This window comes from Papaver somniferum, unplaced genomic scaffold (genome assembly GCF_003573695.1).
Source record: "Papaver somniferum cultivar HN1 unplaced genomic scaffold, ASM357369v1 unplaced-scaffold_80, whole genome shotgun sequence".
Taxonomy (NCBI): Eukaryota; Viridiplantae; Streptophyta; class Magnoliopsida; order Ranunculales; family Papaveraceae; genus Papaver; species Papaver somniferum.
Window position 1 is genome coordinate 1,426,507 of NW_020650971.1, and position 24,450 is coordinate 1,450,956.

At 37.3% G+C, this 24,450-nt stretch overlaps 1 protein-coding gene across 1 annotated transcript; it reads left to right on the forward strand.

The window, feature by feature from the left end:
* Nucleotides 1-20,970: 20,970 nt before the first annotated feature.
* Nucleotides 20,971-23,688, forward strand: LOC113344912 (pentatricopeptide repeat-containing protein At1g59720, chloroplastic/mitochondrial-like). Its single transcript, XM_026588794.1, has 2 exons — nt 20,971-22,777; nt 22,949-23,688. The coding sequence occupies exon 1, from the start codon at nt 20,971-20,973 to the stop codon at nt 22,753-22,755; it is 1,785 nt and encodes a 594-aa protein (XP_026444579.1). The 3' UTR covers nt 22,756-22,777; nt 22,949-23,688.
* Nucleotides 23,689-24,450: the final 762 nt, after the last annotated feature.

A 24,450-nucleotide genomic window follows, 5' to 3' on the forward strand; every position in this document is an offset into this window, starting at 1 on the left:
GTGTGCATTCGTGCATACGTATTGGCGAAGGACACAGGTTGGGTACGCGTACCCGCGGAAGTTTTCTAACCGAAAATTTCTGCTGAGGTTTGTGAACTTTGCAAACTGGAAAACCGTCACCTTAGGTATGCGTACCCAAGCTGGTTATATCTCAAATCGGTAGCTCATGAACTAAAACCAATAAATCAATTAGGAATACAATCTTTGCAAACCGTGGCTATATTGTTCATGATTTATTCAAGTGAATCAAACCGATTTCGTTTCAATTGTGTCTATTATAAAGATCTAAGCAATTGAACAACTCTTGAACTAGTTCTTTTGAAGTCATTGGAACTAGTTATTGAAGAAGATGAATATGGTTAATAAGAGATTTTAGTTTAGGTACGGTTACTCAAACCTAAATGAAATACATTTCATTTGTGTGACAAGCTAAGTTTCGATCTAACGGTTGAAAGATATTATCTTGGAAAAAATCAGGTTGATCATCTAACGGTGAATATTGAATGCTTTGTTACTAAGATAACTTAGATTGCAAACCCTGATGTGAAAACTATATAAGGAGGACTCTAACATCTGTGCAAAACTAATCCACACACCTCCTATGTGCTACTAGTTAGGTTTGCTAGAGTCGTTTCTCCTTTAAACGTAGGTTTCTTCTCGAGACCTAGTCGGTTAAACAACTGAAATACTTCATTGGGATTGTGAAGCCAGGCGATACTACTTCTCTTATAGTTTGCGATCTGATCTTGCCATTTTCTATCGTACGAGTTCAATTGTAAGATTGGCCTGAGATTTATCTCCGATAGGGCAAGATAAAAATAAATCACAAACATCTTCGTCTCATCGTTTGTGATTCCGCAACATCCAGTTTCGCTATCATACGATTTAGATTGTTGTGAGGTGATTGATAACTCTAGGATGTTCTTCCGGAATATAAGACCGGATTATCAATTGGTTCCTGTTCACCTTGATTTATTAAAAGACGGAACAAGTTTTATTAGGTTTATCTGTGGGCGACAGATTTATCTATCAGGTATACTTATCTTGTGTGATACATATTTGTCTATTCAAGTCTTTGACTTTGGGTCGTAGCAATTCTTAGTTGTGGGTGAGATCAGCTAAGGGAATCAAGTACGTAGTATCCTGCTGGGATCAGAGACGTAAGGAGCACAACTGTACCTTGGATCAGTGTAATATTGATTAGGGTTCAACTACAATCCAGACCTAAGTTATTTTGTAGTAGCCTAGTGTCTGTAGCGGCTTAATACAGTGTGTGTTCAATCTGGACTAGGTCCCGGGGTTTTTCTGCATTTGCGGTTTCCTCGTTAACAAAATTTCTGGTGTTTGTGTTATTTAAATTTCCACATTATATCGTTTTATCTTTATAATTGAAATAATACAGTTGGTGCGTTGAAGATCATCAATTAGAATATCCGACCTTTGGTTGTTGATTTAAATTGATTGATCCTTGGATACTGGTCTTTGGTACCATCCAAGTTATTCCTTGTATTTGATAAAGACTCGCTGATTATTTTTATCTTGAGTAAAGATCAAATCAAGATAAGAGATATTAACTCCTTGATATACTTTTATCTAGATTGAGTCTGACTGTCTGGTTGATTCTCTAAAAAGCATATCGGAGTTAGTCCATAAAGATTTCTAAGCGAAATATTCGGTGGTGTTGTTAAACCCCCGCTTTTTCACCACTATCGAACATCTCCAACTCTCGTTGTGACTTCTCAAGTTTTTCCGTCAGAGAACTCAACTCAGCCTTCAAATTCTCCTCGTTTTCTGCGAAGAATAAAAATAAATCAGAACGTTTAAAGGAAAGGGTAAGTTGCAAATTTAAGATGGCCTATCAGGGATACCTTCTTTATGTATAATCACAGAACCTAACGGTACCCAACTTACATACTTAGTCGCTGCGACCCTATTCTCCTCAATTTCACCTAAGGCCTTATAAAAGTCATCATTGGCTTCGTTTCTAAGACGATTTCGAATCCTCTCGAGAATCACGCGAAGCTCATGGTTCTCCTCTTGGAAATCTCGGAGAGCCTCCGCTCCCTCTTCAATATCCTCATTATTTTCATCGATCAAAGTTGCCTTCCCATCTTTCAATTACCTGATGATACCCCGAAAACGTCGAGCACGATACTTAGAAGATCCTACAACTGCCAATAACTTCCTCAACTCAATCTTAAGATGCTCATACTTCTTATTATAATCCACAATATCCTCTTCAACATCATCTTCTTCATTCTCAGCCAACAAAAAATCTTCCCTAAGAGAATTAAAATGCACCAAAAGAGCTTCCGTATCTACGTTCGCGGCAACGGAAACGTCAGACAGGCCAAAGACTTCTGCAAGGAACCTCACGACCCTCAACTGAAATAATGATCCCTATAAAAAGAATAAAGGGCAGAATGGAAGAAAAAGAACGCGAAAACACACCTGCTAACAAGTCGTTGCGAACTCGGGCAACATTCACCGCGCTCACGCTGGCAGAAAGCTCATCATTAAGTCTGTTGAGATCCTTCTGAAGCAATAAAACCTCGCTTTCGAGACTTGCAACTTCGGATTTAAGACAAGAAATCTGGGCAGACTGAACACGAACCAAGTTCACCACCTTGCGATAGTCCTCGACCTGAGAGATTATGCGACACATATTCTAAAAAGCAATACGAATAACATTAGTCGGACGACAGAATCAGTCGAGGGAAAAATCACAAAGTATTGGACCTACCAAGTAATCAAACGCAAGATGTTAGTCAAAAGAAAGTTCAGAGTTAAAATCCCATCCAGACTGAGAGGCACCATCAAAAGATTGTGGAACAAGGTTCAGTGCTAAATAGGGAACATGAGCAAGACTAGGATCGGACATGGAGAATTGATCAACTTAGGTTATCTTGGAAGCAAAATTCGCAGCAACGCCCTCAAGGGAAGATTCTCCAGATTGAGTTGCGCGAGAAGAATGAGTGAAGCCACTCGAGCCCATGCCCTTATCAACATCTGCAGTTGAATACTTCACAATAGAAGACGTCACAACAAAATCATCAACCATGGCTGAGGCAGACACCTGAGCAGACCCCGGGGTCTAAGGATTAACCATGTTGATGAGGGGCTTACCATTTGACACGCCCCTGGACTTGTTTCTACTATGACTAAACTTATTGATCTTCGCATTCTTATATTTGTGCGAAGTTGGTGAATCTTCGCGATCGAACTCCCTATCTTCACCCTCAAAACCTTCACCTCCCTCTTCCTCTCCCTCATCCCCGGTCTCTTCCTCGTCAGAAAAAGACTAAAAGAAAAAAGGTTAAATTAATGGGCGAAAGCAATGAAACTCGTCTACAAAGCGATGGTTCACGCTACCTTTTTTGAAAGCGAAGGCCTTTTCCCCGATTTTGCCTCTGCAAGCTCCTCCTTCTTCTTCTCAGCAGCAATATTCGCTTTATTCTCAAGCGAAGTAAGTTCTTTCGCCATATACAAAATTCAAAGGAAATACATGAGAAAGAGTCATGAAACGAAATGGAATAGAGGACAGAAAAGAAAACATACACAATCTTCTCGGTCAGGCCAATTGAACTCCAAAGAATGGTACGCAAGAGCATATTGCCCAACAAATGACACGTCTGGAGCGGCACGAGGACTCCCACCTGGATTACGACCCCACAAAAGAGGACCCTCAACAATAAGATAAAAATTCATCCAACTAGGGTTACTGGAGTGACGAAGAAGGCTGTTCGTGTTACTATGATGATCCACATGATCCAACAATTTCTTTACACTATCCTCCAACTTCGCCCTACTCAAGAGAACACCACAACGCGAACCATCTTTCATAACCGAATTCACATTATACTGCTGAAAGAAGGACTCAACGGTGTAATCCGCGGGATCATATGGGTCCACTATATCCGGACAGAGAGACTTTCCTATACCAGTAGCGCGAAGCGCAAATTCAAGGATAATACGAATCGCGTCACCACTTAGTTGATACGCAACACGAAAAAATCCTGCGAGGATCTGATAGAATAAAGGTACTTCCGGATCAAAAAAGGAAAGAGGAAGACCAGCCTTTAGTTGTCCCAGCGCGACAGGCATACGATTCGCGCTCCATGTCTCTCCTAATATCTTTTCCTCACTTAGAGGAATGGTATAAGACGAACCATGGGGAACAAATATCTTGAAGCCTTTATCCTTCAGCGTCGCCTGGAAACCTTTGACAACATCATCCCATTTTTCACAGGTTTGCGCTTTATGATGCAAGAATTTTATGGGGATGTTAGAATTATAAAAATCCAAAAGACAGTAACAATGGCGGAAGAAAGACCATAATCATACCATGGAAAGAACAAAATGATAACCAAGGAAAAACTTACCGAGAAGATGATGAAACAACATCAGCAGGAGCAGGTATGTCTTGATCCGCCATGAAACAAGAAACGAAGAAGCTGAAAAGAAGATTTCGAAAGAAGAAGACGAACAAAGAAGAGATTTCGAAAGAAGAAGACGAACAGAGAAGAGAGAAGGAGGAGTAAAAAAAATAATAAAAACTTTCTTCTTTTTTACCTCTATCCTAGATATTTATCCGAAGGAAAGCAGTAAAGACGTGCCTCTTAAAGAGTTAGAAACCGCTAACACGTGTGACAGTTACGGGGAAATTACGGCAGCATGTCGGGTAAGAGAAAGAAAACGAAAAGACAGGCCTGACACGAAGCATTGACCAGGGATTCTCGCATTATTCCACTTGCAGAAGAACAACGAGAGAAGAGGCAAAATGTAGGGGCGAAATACCGCACAAGGAAAATCCGTAGTTTCGCCCCAGCTAAAATAACCACGAGCACGAAGAAGAGAAAATTAGGCGAAGAGTAATTATGCGACAACAAGAAAGAAACGTGAGGATCAGTTACACAACGACTACCACACGACATTCATCAAGAAGAACACGAAGCAGCAGCTCGAGAGACAGTGACATTTCCCCGAAGCCTGGCGAATAAGACACACTGAAATAAGATCAGCCAGAAGAGATTTTGCATGTGATCCTCAATTTTCTTCTATGGATGTATTTACCTATATAAGGATTCAAATGATTAAGAAAGAGAGAGAATTCATTCAAGTAAGAGAGCTAAGAAACACTTATAAAGAAAAGAGACAAGCCATTTAAGTTCAACCTTAGCTTTACTTCTTCCATTATTATGTATCAAACACCCTTGTAACCGTGGTAAGAACATCATACAATCAATACAAAGAGTTCAAGAAAGATCATACTAGTGTCAAAGTGGTATATATCATTAATGTTTGAGTTATTTTCCATGACTCAGGCTCTGTGTTATTATCATTTCAAGGGGTGTAGTTGTGGGATTTTCCGCAACTACATTATAGACAGGATGTTGAGTTGTCCGGATGATTTCCTCCCTGTGCCAGAGTTTGTTATCCATATGGATCCTGCTGTTGCTGCTTTGAAAGAGCCATGGGCTAATGACTATAAGTGTGAACGCTCCAAGCCGAGTAGCAAAAAGCAAGTCCAGCTCAGGGCGGCTAGGCTACTACGGGCATATACGGCGACTACCTAACCCAGGCGGTAAATACCAGGTTACTTTCCAGTCAATTTACAAGTAGTAAATTAAACACCGAAAAACCCTGAAAGTTCATAGAAAGCCAAGTAAAAATTAGGGCAAAGCTTCAATGGCGACGGATATTTCAGATGAAATCGTTGCTTATAACATCATAATAAGGTTACCAGGGAAATCGATATCACGATTCAGGTGTGTATGTAAATCATGGTGTAACATATTGAAAGAACCTATATTTGTTCTATTGATGAAACGGGAGCAACATGTAATCAAAAGAAATCGCTTGGAAATCGAACTGAAATCGTTGGAAATCGAACTGCATTCGTTAAAAGAAAAAGAAAACGAACAGCTGCAGGTAATGTATATATATATATCGTACGACATGTTTTGCATGATGCTTTGAACCTCTTGATGATTTTTGTGTATAGATCATTGGGTGATGATACTGACGACTTGAATTGAAAACTTGTCATTATTTAAATCCTACTGAACATTTAAAAAAATGCAGAAAAAGACACTTCCGTATATATTGATTATGCTTTATAAATATTTTGGATGCAGAAAGTGATTCGTACAGAGATTGAGATAATAAAGCTGGAGGTGTTAGAGAGTTTGCTTCGGATGAGAAAGCTTCGCACTACTATGGATAGCTAGCTACATTGGCTAGTTATTATTCAGAAATTAGGATGTTCGTTTTGACTTGAAAGAGTTTACAACCAACGATATCAGAGGGCCGAGAAAATGACTATATATTGTTCTTTTAGTTAATAGGATGTTCGTTTTGCTGATTAGCTAGTAATTTGGCGAATAGTATATTTTCTTGATGATTCACCCTTTGTGTATTTTGTTTTATGTAATTGCAACGAGGAACAATTCACTTGAGCATGTTTAGGAATGTATTCATGTTTGTGGAATTGGAGCTGCAATTTTTGAAACAAACTAATAAAAAGGCAGTAAAATTCAGAAATAGTTTATTTCGATGAGAAAGCTGTAAGCATTCGACACTACAAACTAGGATGCATATACCAAACAACAACCAAAAGAAACTACTAGCCAACAAAAATGTTGGCAACATTGTCAAACCTAACAATATCACTTCATTTTAAACCCATTCCTCAAGCTTCCATGTTATCACCTTCAGTGCTGTTACTGTTACCAGATTCTTTCCCATCAAGATGGGCACACAAAACCTCTTTATCGATCACACAGAAAGCAAACAAAAGAATCCTAACTATGATATGAATGTTGGTGACCTAATCAAGCCTGCAATAAACAGAATTACAAAAGTAGCAAGCAGGTAGACAAGTACAAGAAAAATTGGAACGAGAGTTTTCCCCTGCAAGAGTTGTTTACTCCTTTTCATGGCTGATAAACCATGAACATTTGGTTCGAGAGCCGAAATCACGTTGGCTAAGTTCCAGAATGCTATAATATACACATCAACACCAGTGACGAAGAAAATGTAGATGATAGCAAACATGATAGCTATAACGTTATTCAATTTGGGTACTGTATCTATCAGATAAAAGAAAGCAAAGTTGGCTACATAGGCACCGATCATAAGAGGTAATGCGTAAAGGAAGGTGATTCAAATACGTTTTGATAAACCGGGAATAGCGAAAAGAATGAAAACACAAGAAATAGGTTTGGAAACGTAATGAGAAGCTATAGTGAAGATCATTGCTGTGTTAGAGAGAAGATAGAAGATCAGGAAGAAAACCAGATAGATGAAATTATAGATAAAGCACGTGCGAACATAATGGTTAAGCAAAGGTAGTGATTTTTCATATCGATCGGTAACGAGGATAACAAGCACCATTAGATTAGATATGAACATCATCTGTTATAATGAAAGGAGGAGTATAAAGATGAGGGTTATGAACAAAAATTCTCTCAAAGATGATTTCACTATAGTTTTCACTGACAGCTCCATTTTGATTGCTTAGTTTCACGAGTAAGTGATCGATAGATAACAAGAGAACAAAGTGATAATGACAACTCTCTTTATTGATGTTTAGAAAATATCTCAAAACTAAACACAAGCTCTAATCTTGCTTATATTATCAACCACAACTTTGGTGATCATATATATATATATAGAACTATGAATTCCTTTTTCTAGTCCTATTACCTTATTACATGTCTTTCCTTTTCTTAGAACTAGATGACTTCTAATTCCCTTAGGATTACATCAATTTCCTAATCTTGTCCTAACCAGCTTGTTAGTGACTTCTATGTTGAAGTTAATCCAACATTCTCCCCGTTAAGCTTCAACCTTACCCGTGACATATCTTGTACTCCAATCAATTGTCTCATTTCTTCAAACTTGATCCGAGCTAATGCCTTTGTCAATATATCTGCTTTCTGCTCAGTTCCTGGTATGTGTTCAACGTTGATGATCTCCTTCTCGATACATTCTCGTATGAAATGATACCTTTTGTGAATGTGTTTCGTCTTCCCATGAAACACTGGATTTTTAGTGAGTGCAATTGTAGACTTATTATCAATCTTGATGAGAACTTTTTCAGGTTCTCTTCCTTTGATTTCACCCAACAGTTCTTCAAGCCATATTGATTTTTTAGCTGCTTCTGTTGCAGCCATAAACTCAGCTTCACAGGATGAGAGGGCTACAGTGTCTTGCTTCTGTGAACACCATGTAATAGATGCTTCTCCTAGATAAAATATATGACCAGTTGTATGTTTTCCATTATCTAGGTCAATATTATTTATGCTGTCACTATACCCAACAATTTCTTTTGATCCTCCTCGACCATACTTCAATCCATAGCTGATTGTTCCTCTTAGATATCTCAATATCTGCTTTATTACATCACCATGAGACTTGTGTGGACTCTGCATATAACGGCTTGCTACTCCCACAGAGAAAGCCAAGTCTGGTCTTGTGTGTAACAAGTATCTAAGGCATCCAACATTTCTTCTATAACTCGTTGGATCAATCTCAGCTTCTTCTTGTGCCTTTGAAACTTTAAGTCCAAACTCCATTGGTATCTTAGTTGGATTACAAGTTTCAAGTCCTGCTTCTTTCAGAATTCTCCTTGCATAAGCTTCTTGTTTAATCTGAATCCCATCTACTCCTTGATGGACTTCTATGCCAAGATAATAAGTGAGTTTTCCGAGGTCTGACATCTCAAACTTTGATGACATTTCTCTCTTGAACTCATTGATCACCTTAAGGGAGTTGCTAGTCAAAAATATCATCTACATAGACTGCAATCACAAGAAGCGTTCCCTTTTCTTCTCTTCTGTATACTGATGTTTCTTTAGAGCACTTAACAAATCTGATTTCTCTTAAGATTTGATCTAACTTTGTATTCCAGGCTCGAGGAGCTTGTCTTAGACCATATAGAGCTTTTGATAACTTATAAACCTTATGCTCTTGTCCTTTTACTTCAAAACCTTCTGGTTGTTCAACATACACATCTTCTCGCAATTCACCATGTAAGAATGTTGTCTTAACGTCTAAGTGGTGAATTTCCCATGAGTTTGATGTGCTTTGCTATTAAGAGACGAATTGTCTCTAGTCTAGCAACTGGTGCGAAAACTTCATCAAAGTCTATGCCTGATTCTTGAACGTATCCCTTAGCTACAAGTCTTGCCTTATATTTGTTACAGTTCCATCAGCATTCTTTTATTGAAGATCCACTTGACCAATCACTTTTACCCCACCTGGCTTATCAACTAGAAACCAAGTCTTGTTTCTGTTGATTGAAATAATTTCTTCTCTACATGCTTGTGTCCATTTAGTCGAGACCTTTGCTTCCTGAAAATTCCTTGGTTCCATTAACAGAAAGTAGCATAATCTCACATTCTTCTGCAGCTTGAAGAACATAATCCTCCAGATACTGTGGCTTTTGTATCTGTCTTGTTGATTTTCGCAGTGGAATGGGTTGAGTTATTTCATCGATCTCTCTTCTTCTTCTTCTTCTTCGTTATTCTCAGTGTTTTCATTATTCTCTTCTTCTTCTTGATTAACATCATTGTTTCCATTGGTATTGATGATTATGGGTCCTTCGCCTTCATCAATTACTTGACCCCATCTCATGTGAAACATTCCTGGATCCCTACTTGGTCCATCATTAGTTTCTTTCCAGTTCCAGTTTGCTTTTTCATCGAATACCACATCTCGACTCACTATCACTCTTTTCGTTGTTGGATTGAATAATCTGTAAGCTTTGGATCCAGGCTCAATTCCTAGATTCACAAGAGTCTGAGATCGATCATCCAGTTTCTTAAGAGTTGCAGAATCAACTTTTGCGTATGCTTTGCAACCAAACACTCTTAAATGATCTATGTTTGGTTTTCTCTTTCGCAAACTTTCATATGGAGTCATTCTTTCAGAGATTTCGTAGGTATCCTGTTTATCAGGTATGTGGAGTGTCGTACAACTTCTCCCCATAGATAATTAGGTACCTGCATAGCCTTTAAAGAACTTCTTGTCATCTCCATTAGAGTCCTGTTTCTCCTCTCCACCACTCCGTTTTGTTGTGGTAGCCCTCGAACCATCTTGTTCTGAGACATAGTTTTTAAGGTTCTGAAACTTATGTGTCCCAACCTTGCGTGCCACTTCCATGTCTGATATTCCAGTCTCATATTCAGACACAATGGCCTTCCAATCATGAGACTTATCTTGTAGAGTCTATTCTGTGAGCGTGAAACTCTAACTAAAAGTCTTCCACTTGGGTCATGAACTGTTAGATAATCTTGTCGCATTCTAACATTACATCCAACTTCTATAGCTTGTCCTAAACTTGGAATGTTGCTTTGTAAGTTTGGGATGAAGTAGATGTTTGTGACAAGCTTCTGTTCTCCGGTCTTTCTATGAAATAAAATTGATCCTTTCCCTTCAATTTCTACAGAAGATCCATCCCCAAACTTCACTTGTCCTTTGATTTTCTCATTGAGTTCAGAAAAGTAATGTCTCTTACCAGTCATGTGATTGCTGGCTCTATTATCTAAATACCATATTCCTTCTTCTCCATCCTTTGATTCGTAGTTCTTTGGTATTAGTTTCCCTTTGTTTAAGAATACAACTTCGTGCATGAAAAGAGATGTATCTGCTTCCCTTGTTTCATTCTTGTTTGCTTCTTACATCTTTTGTATTCTTTCAGGGCATACAGAGGAGAAATGTCCTGGTTTATCACATCTGTAACAAATAATGTTTGATCTATCCTTCTTTTCTTTCCCTTGGTTTTGATCATTCTGACTTGTTGTTCTATCTTGTGAGTTAAACCTTCCTCCCCTTCCTCGGCCTCTGTTTACTCTACCACCTCTTCCACGACCTCTTCCTCTTGTCGAAGAGTTTTGTTGATAAGAGTTTGTGTACAAGAGTTTTCCTTGAGTTTCTCCATTGTTTTCTTCATCAAGGATTCTCTCTTCATATGCTTTCAATATTCCAATTATATCTTCATAGCTAGTCTTCTTTAAATCTAAGACTTGTTCGAGAGAGGCTATGATATGAATATACTTGGATCTTGGTAAACTATTGAGAAACTTCTTTACCAGTTTATCTTCATCAATGGATTGTCCAAGTGACGCAGCTTTTGAAGCTTTCCTACAAAGCTATCAATAGTATTAGTGTCTTTCATCTTCACTCTTTCAAATTTAGACATTAAGGTTTGCAAACGGGCTTCTTTAACTTGATCAGCTCCGAGATTACGTGCCTTTATTGCATCCCAAATTTTCTTTGAAGTTTCCTGTTCACCAACTTGTAGAACAAGACATTCTGGTATTGCTTGAAAGAGTAATCCAATGGCAACATTGTTTTTGTATGGGTCCAATGTACCAGGATCAATTGTTTCCCAAACTTTGTAGATTTTCATCTGTACCTTCATTCTCATGGCCCATACTGTGTAGTATGTGGCGTTGAGGATTGGAACTTGTATTGATGGTGGCATGAACTGCTTTGCACCCACAATGGTGGTTTCGTTTTCCATGGGTCAGAAACAAGCTCTGATACCAATTAATGACAACTGCAAGATGAAACTTAGCTTATATAAAGACAACTCTCTTTATTGATGTTTAGAAAATCTCTCAAAACTAAACACAATCTCTAATTTTGCTCATATTATCAACCACAATTTTGGTGATCATATAATATAGAACTATGAATTCCTTTTCGTAATCCTATTACCTTATTACATATCTTTCCTTTTCTTAGAACTAGATGACTTCTAATTCCCTTAGGATTACATCAATTTCCTAATCTTGTCCTAATCAGCTTGTTAGTGACTTCTATGTTGAAATTAATCCAACAAGTGAGTACAATGCATCTATCTGCATGTATATATATTAGATTATTGGTTGGGAATAATTGTAAGATAAAGCCTCTTGCTTAATTCTCCCGCAACTTAAAAGACTTCATGAAAATGCGCCCTATAGAGTAGTATAGCTACTTCATTCTTAAGTTTTATGGGTTAGCTAGATTTGCAAAAATGTAATTGCCATTAATACAAAGGTAGTGGAAGCAGTTGAACTAAAAGGAGATAAATTCTTAAATTTTGGTGGATGGAAAAGAGAAGAGAGTGAACTGAGTCATGGAGTACAACTGTTCTTCTCAAAGCTATTTGGAAGAACAGTCATCTACAAGTCATACATGTGGATTTTTCATAGTGCATGCCAACCAATGTAGCCTACAACCAGCTAGTCTTTTCAATAGCTTACTATATATAGGAAAATAAAACAATGTTGTAGTCAGCATGAGACTTTTACATAATATTCCCGGCCCTTAATAGAATAAAGCCAATAAAACTTGAAACGTATGTCTAAAACAAACAGTGATTTGTTTGTAAAAAAAATGATGGATGCAGGAACTTAAACGAATCTTCATTTCATGTTGCTGAAACATACAAATTGAAGAAGGTGGGTCATGAGTTATATTGTTCGATTGAGAAGCTTCACGCTATTAAGTCTGCATTAGCTAGTGTATCTGCAGTCTTCCCTTTACAACCAATGCTCCCAGTACCAAAGCGCCTAGAGAAGAACATTACATTTCACAAACAGAAAACTATTTTGGTAAAGCATTTCGTTTAACAGAAAGCTAAGGTCGTTCGTTTTAGCTTATTAGAAATATACTGTTTTTTTTTATTGGTAGTTTCTGAGTGCAATGAGGATTAGACTCAATTGAGCAGGTTGAGGATTTATTGAGGGTATTATTTAGAGCAGTAATTTTGAAACAAATGAATGAAACTGCAATAGAATTCAGATTTATTTTACCAACAGTTTCACGTGGTGACATGTTTTAACCATTTGCTTCTCTAACGCATTATTGTCATTAATCTCAACCAGGGACGGATCCAGGAGGGTTAAAAATGAAAGTCATGTCCCATATTCACATGTAAGCCATATATTTATGGCTTGTGAAAACTACAGACAAACCCATTCTTCATATTTTCTCTATTGTGAAATCCACGCCCAGAAATCTAAAGGCACGTACCGATTTTCCCAATGAAAATTTCTCCTGCACCCAGATTTTCTAAAATTATGTTATTCCGAGATTTCTTTTCTTTGTTCATAAAATGAGAGGCAAAAAGAGGAACTACGAGATCAGAGATAATCATCTAATGTTAATTTTGAAGATTCAATCTTTGGAACAAGAAATATGACGACGAAGACACCATTAACAATATGTTTATTTTGATATCTTTCTATCTTATTCAATCAAAACTCTTGAAGGCATAACCTAAAACTCAATTCAATCTTTATTTTGTTGATTCATATTTTGATGATTTGATTGAATCTTTTGGGCTTCCACTGAAACCCAATGTCGTGAGCAAAGCCAGATAAGAATTGTGTCTCTCTGCCGCAGCTGTTGTTGATGCTTCAAATCTTGTTGCCGTCATTAGCCAAGGTTCGATGTGTATTTGACATGGGTGCAGTTGTTCTATTCAGGGTCAGGGTCTCTATTTCAGACTGAGAAGCAAGGAAATGGATCTGTTGCGATGTGGATGGAATTTAGGTGAATTTGTATGTGAAATGATATGAATGAAGGGGGATCTAAGGCTGTGTGGATGAATTAGATGGTTTGCAGTGGATGTTCTTGGAAAGATAGAAGGATGTTAACATTCAAGACATGGAAGAAAATTGAGTCAAGACGAAGACGCAATAGAGGGCACAACTTTCTTCCTCTCTTCTTTGTCCGTACATATACGAGAGGCATTGTTGTGGTTGATTGTGGCAGGAAATGGTGCAAATTCATGAAGATTTGAAGTCCTTGATGGAATTTGAGTTATGGGTTTGTGATTGAACTTGAATGTGCAGGAATTGGAGAGCTGGAGATGGGGGTTTCTTGATGCACAACAACAACAACATCAGTTTCTGCTCAAGAGGTGTTTGAGAAAATGCTTGAATGTTTTTGATATTAAAGATAGAATTTAGGGGTTGATTGTTGGTTACTGAGAGTTGCAGGAATCAGTTGGTGTTCTTGTAGTTGCTATAGTGCTACTAATGGAGTTGTTGTTGACAGTGGTTTGATGGATGTTAATGAAGCGGTGATCCTGTTATGACTGTATAACATGTCATGCAGTCGAGAAAATGTCTGCATAAACTATTATGCAGTCAAGAAAATGGATGCATAACACATTATCCGACATCTTTTTTATTAGGTATGAAATCAAAAATTGTTGCATAACTTGTTATGCAGTCAAGAAAATGGATGCATAACTTGATATGCATCCAAAATATGAATGCATTATGCATCGAGAAAATGGATGCATAACATGATATGCATCCGTAAATATGGTTGCATAACGCATTATGCATCAATCTTTTCAGTATGCACTAAAATCAACCAAAACAATGGTTGCATAACTTGTTATAGATGCATAAAAAATTTATGCAGATGCATAACTTATTATGCAGTCGAGAAAATGGTTGCATAATTTGTTATGCTTCTGTTTTTTCTGTTGGATTTAGGCATATACAACATTTTAGTGGTTGTATAACCAAAATAATTGATGTATGAATAAAAATATGGTTGCATAACGTGTTATGCATCTTTTGTGGTGTATGCATATTGTGTTATGCATCCTTTTTGGAGTCTGCATAATGAATATGTAGTTAATTTTCGAATTTCTTCCTTAAAATGATGATCACCTCCGATTTTTTTATGAAAAACAAAAATTTGATATTTTTATTTGTACTCGTTGTGTAGCTTTCTTTAAAAGATTTCCAACGATATAAAAATTGTAAAATTTCAAGGCGCGGTTTTTCAGATATGTTATATCCAAGTTGCGTTGCCAATTATACTCCTAAAAAATTAGGAAATATAATCCGTCGTGCAGACATATAATTATGGGCATCACGGTATCTAAAATTAATTATGGCCCTGACAATGAGAATATTTTTTTTCTTTTGGGCTTGCGCCTAATTTTCTCGTATGGTTCTTGTGTTACTTTTGTTTTGATGGGTTTTTTGTAATTGGATAGTGACACCTTTGGGTTATAACTCATGGCCCGGTTAGGTAATTCTGAAATCTCAACGCTTATAAATAGAAAGCAATGCGATAAAAGACATTAAAAATCTAAAACCCTAAAAGCAGCTAACAAGCAAGTAAAATCAGGGGAAAGCTTCAATGCCGACCTATATTCTAGATGATATCGCTGGTAGCATCATGTCAAGGTTACCAGGGAAATCAATATCACAATACAGGTGTGTATGCAAGTCATGATTGATCTTATTGAAAGAACCAATGTTTGTTAAACTGGTGGAGTTGGAGCTACGAAAGATATTGGAGCTACAAAACATTGAATGTACGCGCTTGAAAAACGAACTCAAGCAGGTAATATAAGTTTAAAATTTGGCAGACATGTTTTGCATGATTTCTACTAAATCCCACTGTCAAATATCCTACTATAGTTCTTTCTAAATATATGTCGGATGCAGGAAGTAGGCCTGCACAGAACCTAATCGATAACCACAACTGAACCGATAACCGCACTAACCGAATCGTAACCGTACCGAAATGATAATCCAACGGTCGGTGTCGATTTTAATTTTGGTAACCATTGGATATTCGGTTCGGCTATCGGTTCCACTACTAACTGCACCCTAACCGAACGGATAACCGATTATTATAGGCCGTTGATTTATTTCTATTCGGATTAATCCTAGCTGTGGCTAACCCTAGAGTATAAAAACTGGAAACCCTAAACTATTTCTGCAGCCATTTCATTTCTTCTTCTCTTCCTCTCCGACTCCGTCTCTCTCCGGTCACCTCCATTACCAAAATCTTCTCTTCCTGCATATAGTCGCCTGATTCGCCTCCTCCACTTCCATCATGATTCAAGACTTAAGAGCACCACCACCTCTATGATCTAGTGAGTTGTTTTATCTTTGATTTATTTTTCTTAATCAATTTCTAGAGTTTTTTATTTTTATTTTAGGGTTTCTTTTGATACTCGAGATGGTTTGAAATACGTTTAATCAATCGATTTGTTTAGTCAATCGATTATTGTTTATCAATCAATTTAGGGTTATAATTTTTGTTTTTTGTTTTTTTTGGTTTTATGTTCTCAGAACTTGAAGAGTATTGAATTACCAGCAGCTGGAGTTCTTCATTAAAAGAGTATTGTCAGATCAAACAAGTAAAACCCTTCACTTGACTTGTTCTGTTTGATTTGAGTTCAATCTTCAGTGTTGATTATGTAAAAGGTTTTTTTAATGTAAAACCCTTGAAGTGATTTATGATCTGTGAGTTTGTGACTATGAATCTATGAGCATAAGGGTTTTAATGGGTGTTTAAATCTATGAGGTATTGTTGTTATATGAATTACTCTTTGAGAAATTGTTGTTGGAACTGTTTGTGTAATACTGTGAAGTGAGATTTTGGTAACTGAGTTATTAGAGTTACAAATTATAATGCTGATTAGTTTAGTGGCTAGGGTTTGATGATAAAATCCATGATTGTAATGCTGATTGGTTCCCAAATTGTTGCCTGAGCTTAAGTAGAATCCTTTGTTCTTCCTTATATATCTTCTTGAGTAGTGATATGTGTGCTTGTATTGTTGCTTCTTGAATTTAATGTTGGAAATGATGTTTGTTGCAGGTGTTAATGCTTGTATCAAGTTCAATTTCATTATCGAGCTGCAAGATGGAAGGTGCATCTCCAGCCTCTCAATCCCCTGCAGCTGAGTCTACTCAAGTGACAGCTTCTGCAACACCAACACCTCAAGAGAATCATCTTGTTCTACCAGATCAAGGGTCATACTGGAGTGGATATTGGGTAAACACTTGAAAAATGTTTGTTGGATTGGGGGATAAAAGATCTTTTTGGTGTGACTTTGGACAATGTCAGTGCAAATAATGTGGCGATCGAGTATCTTCAAACCAATGTCATTAATTAGACTGGATCAACAGTTAGAGATGAATACATGCAGGTTAGATTGCTTTTCTTCTTGCTGTTAGTTTAATTGTTTCATTTAGCCATTTGAGTACTGCTCGTTTCAACCATGAAATGTATTAATTATGTAAAGTTGTAGAGTATTTTTTCATCTTTTGATGCTATTTTGCTTAGTCATGTTGTATGGAATGAAGAATATGTTTGAATTTGTACTTAAGTTGTAGTGTTATTTTATTCTAAATGTAGCTTTAGAAAGCATGAGTACTTGGATAATCAGTATGCAACATGTTTATATTACTGTTACAAATTATCAATAACATTGGTTGTACACTTGTATTTCATTGTTTCATGCTTTTTGTATATGCAACATGTTTATATTTCCTTGTTTCATTCTTTTATCAGGTAAGGTGTGCTGCGCATGTTCTTGCACTTGTTGTTAGAGATGCTGTGTTGCTGTATCACAAGTCAGTTACCAGAATCAGATCAGTTTTCAAGTATGTCACTGGATCTCCCTCTAGGTTGACCAAATTCAAAGAATGTGATGCTCTTGAGAAGATTGATTGTAAGAAGATGGTTTTCTTGGATGTGAAGACCCGGTGGAATGCTACATATTTAATGCTTGAAGATGCCATTCCATATGAGAATGTATTTAAGAGGTTAGAAAGAGAAGACAGGAGCTTTCGAGATAAGTATATTTTTAAAGAATCTGAATGTGAAGCTTTACCTAATCCTGATGATGACACTGTTGTAATTGATGATGAAGCTTATTTTCTTAAATCTAGTGAATCTGAAAGTGAATGTGATGTAACTAAAAAGAGGAATACGAAGAAAAACAACAAGCCCCGTCATCATTCTCCATATGCTGCAGATTGGTCAAATACTAGGAGTCTTGTAAAATGTTTACAAATTTTCTTTGATGCTACTGTTAAATTCTCTGCTTCAATACAGGTTACTACACATGAGTTTTTATGGCAGTTAGCTTTGATTCATGAACAGTTGGTTCGTCTTAGAGATATAGGAAACCGAGATGCTCATATTTCTAAGATGGCAAAATTAATGTTTAAAAAGTACAACTCATATTGGGGGGATTATGAAGACATGAACTCTGTTATTTTGCTAAGTTGCTTGATCCTCGAGAGAAAGAGTCTGGTTTGAAGTTTGATCTTGAATGTTTGTATGAGCAAGAAGATTTCAGGGTTGAGACTATTTTGAAAGTTGTGAAACAAGACATGGGTAGACTTTATGAAGAGTACAATGTTTACAAATCTAGGAGTCTTGTAAAATGTTTACAAATTTTCTTTGATGCTACTGTTAAATTCTCTGCTTCAATACAGGTTACTACACATGAGTTTTTATGGCAGTTAGCTTTGATTCATGAACAGTTGGTTCGTCTTAGAGATATAGGAAACCGAGATGCTCATATTTCTAAGATGGCAAAATTAATGTTTAAAAAGTACAACTCATATTGGGGGGATTATGAAGACATGAACTCTGTTATTTTGCTAAGTTGCTTGATCCTCGAGAGAAATAGTCTGGTTTGAAGTTTGATCTTGAATGTTTGTATGAGCAAGAAGATTTCAGGGTTGAGACTATTTTGAAAGCTGTGAAACAAGACATGGGTAGACTTTATGAAGAGTACAACACCATGTATTCAAATGCTAAAACAGATGAAGGTGACATCAACTTTTGAACTTTAGTTATCTGCTTTTGTTCTACTGTTACATACTTAGATATTATAAATGTTGTTATCATCATCATTTCCTAATATTGATTGTGCATTTGTGCTGATGTCTTAGGTACTGGGTCAACAACTGCTGCAGGTGTGGATGACATGGTAGTTTGTGTGCAAGAAGAGAACATTGAGGATATGGTTGAGTTGAGGAAGTAAAGGAGAAGAATGAATGTTCACTCTACTCATCCAAAGTCTGAACTGGAAAGGAATTTTCTTGATGACTGTGAAACATCAACAAGGGATTTTGATATTCTGGCATGGTGGCAGGCTAATAGTACCAAGTATAAGGTACTATCACTTATGACGAAGGATATTTTGGCAATACCAGTGTCCTCAGTTGCTTTAGAGTCTTCATTCAGTACCGGAAAGCGCATTCTTACTCCATGGAGAAGCTCGCTATCTGCCAGGACAGTTGAAGCACTTCTTTGTACGCAAAGCTGGTTGCATAAACCTATCTCTCTTAATTTCATATGTGACTATGTACCAGATGACAATGCCAGCATTGAAGAAGGTAATGGGATTTCTTTTCTTATTTGACTTAAAATTTATATAGTTGAATGAATCCAGTTAGAACTGTTTGTCACTTAAATGAATCCAGTTAGAGTTTCACTTGAATGAATGCAGTCACCTTTTACATATCATGATTGACTTCTTATTTGACTTAAAATTTCTATAGTTGTTATTTCTTTTGCATATCATGATTTATGGTTAGTGGAGTTGTAAACTTGCAGTCAGTTGCACTCAGTTTCATTATCTATGATTATGTAATTGCTTAGGGTTTGCATATGAAGATTAAAGAGAAAGTGGTTGATACTTGCGATTCTTCAAGTTGTGTGGTGCTGGTCCTTTTTATGTTACTTTTGTAATCCCTGTCCTTTTTATGTTACTTTCTGTATTCCCTCATTCCTTGTCCTTTTTGAACTTGGAGTTTTAAGTTGTGTGGTGTACTAGTTGTAAATACTTGAAGTACATTACCCATGATGTGAAAAATTTTGATCTGACTTTTGAGTTTTTCTCTTTGCAGACATTTTGGGCAGGGATGAGGATGAAGGGGATTGTTGGCTTGAGAATTGGACGGATGGACAGGACTCTGAAGTCTTTTACTTGTCTTCGAATCTTCGTGCTACTTTCTTATGTTAAACTTTAAGAGTATTGTGTGTGTGTTTGATCTTTAGAGTTTAGACTCCTTGCTTTTGGACTTCATTATGTGTGTGACTGTGTGTTTGATCTCTAGAGTTTAGACTCTTATGGAATGGATCTGTTTAATCTATTAAGTATGGTAAGATGTTATTTCTTAAGTATGGGATGGAAGTACACTGTACAGTTGCAGATACAAAATCTGTCAGAATTTCTGACAAATTAATTTATGGTAAAAACCGATTCAAACCGAAAAATAACCGAACATAGTCAGTTCGGTTAAAAATACTATCGAGTTCGGTTACGGTTTAAAATGTGCTAACCACACTATAAACGGTTAGTTGAACGGTTTGACAACTAACCGCACCGAACCGAACCGTGTGCAGGCCTAACAGGAAGTGTTCACTCCAGGACAGGGAAGGATGCAGGAACTGCGGAGTCAAGGACCAGGACTGGGAAAATCAGACAAGTTAAACGAGTTGATCATGGAGCTCGATCGTTCGATTATGAAGCGACGTAAAACTGCGGCTAGATTAGCTAGTATGTCTGGAGTCAGCTGTGTACAACCCGTGATATCAAACGGCCGAAAGAGGCAAACTATATCTTTTTCCTCCTTTGGTAACTAACCATTTCTTTCATTGATCAACGAGAACCAAGACGTCCATTTTGCTTATTAGGTAGTTTTTTGGTATATGTACTTTTTTTTTTTGATAATTCCAAGTACAATGAGAATCTTATTATCTAGTAATATTATCGAATGGTATTTTGGTATATGAATTCCTGTTTTGATTGAAGTTGTTTCACTTTTATTTTTTATTTTTGAAGCATTGTTTCACTTAATCAGATTTAGGAATGTGCTCATTTTGTTTGTGGAATTTTGGCCTGTAATTTTTGAAGCAAATGAAAGAAATTCAGTGTTCCTTTTACCACCAACTGTTTGACATCGATGTCGTTATCATGTTTTAACTCTTGATCTCGCCATTGTTTGTCTCGACCAGGGAATTCGAGGTGCGGGTAGCATCGTTGAAAAAGAATACCTTTGGGAAGCAATACGTCAGGGACTCGGGGGTTCGAATCCCTGGATTTACATGATTTTTTGTTTTTTTAAATCTCTTTTTTTTATAGTACAACACAGTTTTGGGCTTGTCGCATTAGAAAATTTGATCACCATGGCTGCGAACCTGGACTCCTCGATGAAGTTAAACACAATTGAACGACAAGAACAGCATTTAGCTTCACTGGTTCAAAGATGTCCAAACACTAGACTTTTAAACCAAATACATTCGCACCTCCTAAAATGCAACTTACCCGTTCCTTCCAAATTCTTCGTACTAAACAAACTCCTTGTTTCTGCACTATCACCTCTTATCAGCGATATCGATTACGCTCGAAGAATTTTCTCACAAATGCCAAACCCCAACATCTTTACATGGAATACAATGATCAGGGGGTGTTCACAAATGCAAAATCCAACTACAGAACCGATTGTTATGTTTCAGAAACTGATACAAAGAGGTTATCCGAATCCGAATAGTTTTACTTACGCATTTGTTATCAAATCATGTGCTGTGATTTCTGGGTATATGGAAGGTAGGCAGATTCATTCACATGTTTTGAAATCTGGGTTTCATTCTAGTCCATTTGTTCAGACTGCGTTGGTGAATTTATATGCGAAATGTGAAGAGATTGGTTTAGCAAGGAAGATGTTTGACGAAATTCCTGACAAGAATTTGGTTACATGGAGTACTATAATTAGTGGGTATGCAAGAATTGGATTGGTGAATGAAGCATTGAGTCTGTTTAGAGAAATGCAGTTCTCAGGGGTTAATCCGGATGAGGTTACGATGGTTAGTGTGATTACAGCTTGTGCGAGTTCAGGTGCTTTGGATTTGGGTGAATGGGTTCACAAGTTCATTGAAAAACATGTGATTAAAGCTGATCTTGAACTTAATACCGCACTTGTTCATATGTATGCAAAGTGTGGGTGTATTGAGCGAGCGAGAAAAGTATTTGAAGAGATGCCAGAAAAAGATACTAAAGCGTGGAGTTCGATGATGGTCGCGTTCGCTATTCATGGACTTGCAGAGGAAGCATTGCAGGTGTTTACAAGAATGTTGGAAGCTAAGGTGAAACCTAACCATGTAACTTTTATCGGTGTTTTATCCGCTTGTGCCCATAGCGGACTAGTATCAGAAGGCCAAAGGTACTGGTCAAGCATGCTCGAATATGGGATTGAGCCGACAATGGAGCATTATGGTTGCATGGTTGATCTACTTTGCCGAGCTGGACTTGTAAAAGAGGCATATAAGTTTGTTGAAGACATGCCAGTCAAACAAAATTCAATCATCTGGAGAACACTGTTGGTTGGTTGTACGAGAAAAGGCATTTTGGATGAAGGTGATATCGTGGCCGGGCGACTTCTAGAATTAGAGCCACTGAATCCTGAAAACTACGTGCTCCTCTCGAACTTGTATGCGGCTACTTCTCAATGGGGGAAAGTGAGTCTTGTCAGGAAAAAGATGAAGGAGAATGGGATCCGAGCTACTCCCGGTTGTAGTTCAATAGAAATTGATGGATTTGTTCATGAATTTGTGGTGTCAGACACATCACATCCAGAGGGAAATGAGATAAGGGAAGTATTGAGAGATATGGCTGATCGGGTTCGTTCTGTTGGGCATGATCCATGGACATCTGCGGTTTTACATAATGTGGACGATGAGGAGAAAGAAAGTTCTCTTTGTGAGCATAGTGAGAGATTAGCCATTGCATATGGGCTATTGAAAACAAAATCTCCTACTGTCATTAGAGTTGTTAAAAATTTAAGGGTCTGTGCAGACTGCCACGAAGTTACAAAGATCATCAGCAAAGTCTACAGGAGGGAGATCATCGTTAGAGATAGAGTAAGATACCATAGATTCTTAGACGGGGCCTGTTCTTGCAAAGATTATTGGTAATGTGTTGCAAAGATTACTACTGGTAAGATTCCACTAACACCATCACCTTCTGCTTTTATACTGTCAGTTTCGCAAAATATGTTTCTTAGCTAAACATTAGATGTGCATTCTACTGGAACACATCTCAAGTTTTTTAAGAGGAAACACAACACCCCGGTGAACAAAAAAGATAAGATTTTCATGTGGCTCTTAGGATGACTTGGTGAAAGTAGTGGCAGTAGCAGCTGGAGTATGGTACTTTCAAAGGCGATGAACAAGAGCCGCCGCACCTTCCATTACAGTCGCTCTCCTTTTCTCCTTGAAGTTCCAGAGTTCTTGAACTGGATTTCTACCGCTTGAGTTGTACTCGTTCATCTCCACAAGTGCATTAACAACTGCGGTGTATGCTCTCTTACCCCATTCATTCTTTAAGCCTTTCAATAATTTATCTTCCTCATCGATCAATTCCTGCAGACAAAAGGAGCTATAGCTGCCAAATACTAGCATGAAGTCTACGCTGGTGTTAGTGGGAAGAGAGAGTGAATGATATTTCACTTGATGTTTGTCATCCACCAAGGTGACCTGCTTAAAAGGATGCCAAGCTTGGTTTTTGAGCGTTTGCTCCCAAAAGTTTCAAAGCAGGACAGTCTGATCTGCCGAAGTTGAGCTGCATTTGCGTTTCAATGCTTTACCAAACGGCTTCGAGTCTAATTCCCCCATTCTCTTCACCCGAATTGAACTCCGAGAATTTGCACTCTCTCCAATTCCCTGCAATACAGTTGAAAAGCAGACAGTTAAATGGAAAGCCTGGCAGAAATGAGTAGCATGGGACAAATTTATTAGTAACTTACTTGGATTAGTACTTTACGAGTTTTTTGTAACTCATCATTGTGGCGATGTTCATTGACAGTTAAGATTTTATTAAGATCTTCCAAACTCTCATTATATTCTGTTTTCGCACTCAGTGATTTTGTTATCTCTTGTACTGTTTCTTCCAATCTCTTCACTTCATCAGTTTTATCGTCATCTTGCTTCTCTAATGAAGCAAACTTAGTTTGAAGCTTTTCTAACTCAGCCTCTATTAATTCCACTTCATTTCGTCATTCGGTTTTGCAATCGACTTCCTTCTCTAACTCACCAACCCTTTTCTGAAGCTTCTTTATCTCACTCTCTTTCAGTTTCTCCATATCAATTTTGTTTGCTTCTCCAATTCACGGATTCTTAATTGAAGCTTGTCTGATTCACTAAGCCTTAATCTAAACTTCTTCATCTCACCCTTTTGAAATAACGAAAGCTTGATCAATGCATGCAATCTCCAAAGATGTCTTGGGGATATGCATATCATGTAACACGGATTGTATTTGTATTACTTGTCTTTCCAGTTCATGAAGCATCATCTTCTGTTTATCATCATCAACATTTAGTATCCCCTGTTTTAACAAAACAGAGAGATTCATTCAATCCAATAGCAACTGCAAACATCAAAAAAGAAGAAGACAAAGAAGTAGTAATTTTAAAGTGTAGAGAGTTCTTAATTACCTCATTTTCTGCAAGGATTCGCTTGTAAGAACCCATTCTTATGGCACTAGTTGACTTGAAATGTAAGAAGTTTTAAACACAGAGGAAAAAGAATACTTGAGTCAAACAATGGCACATTCTTCCTCAACAGTCAAATGTACAGTGACTTGGTAAATCATGTCAGCCAAAATTATAAAA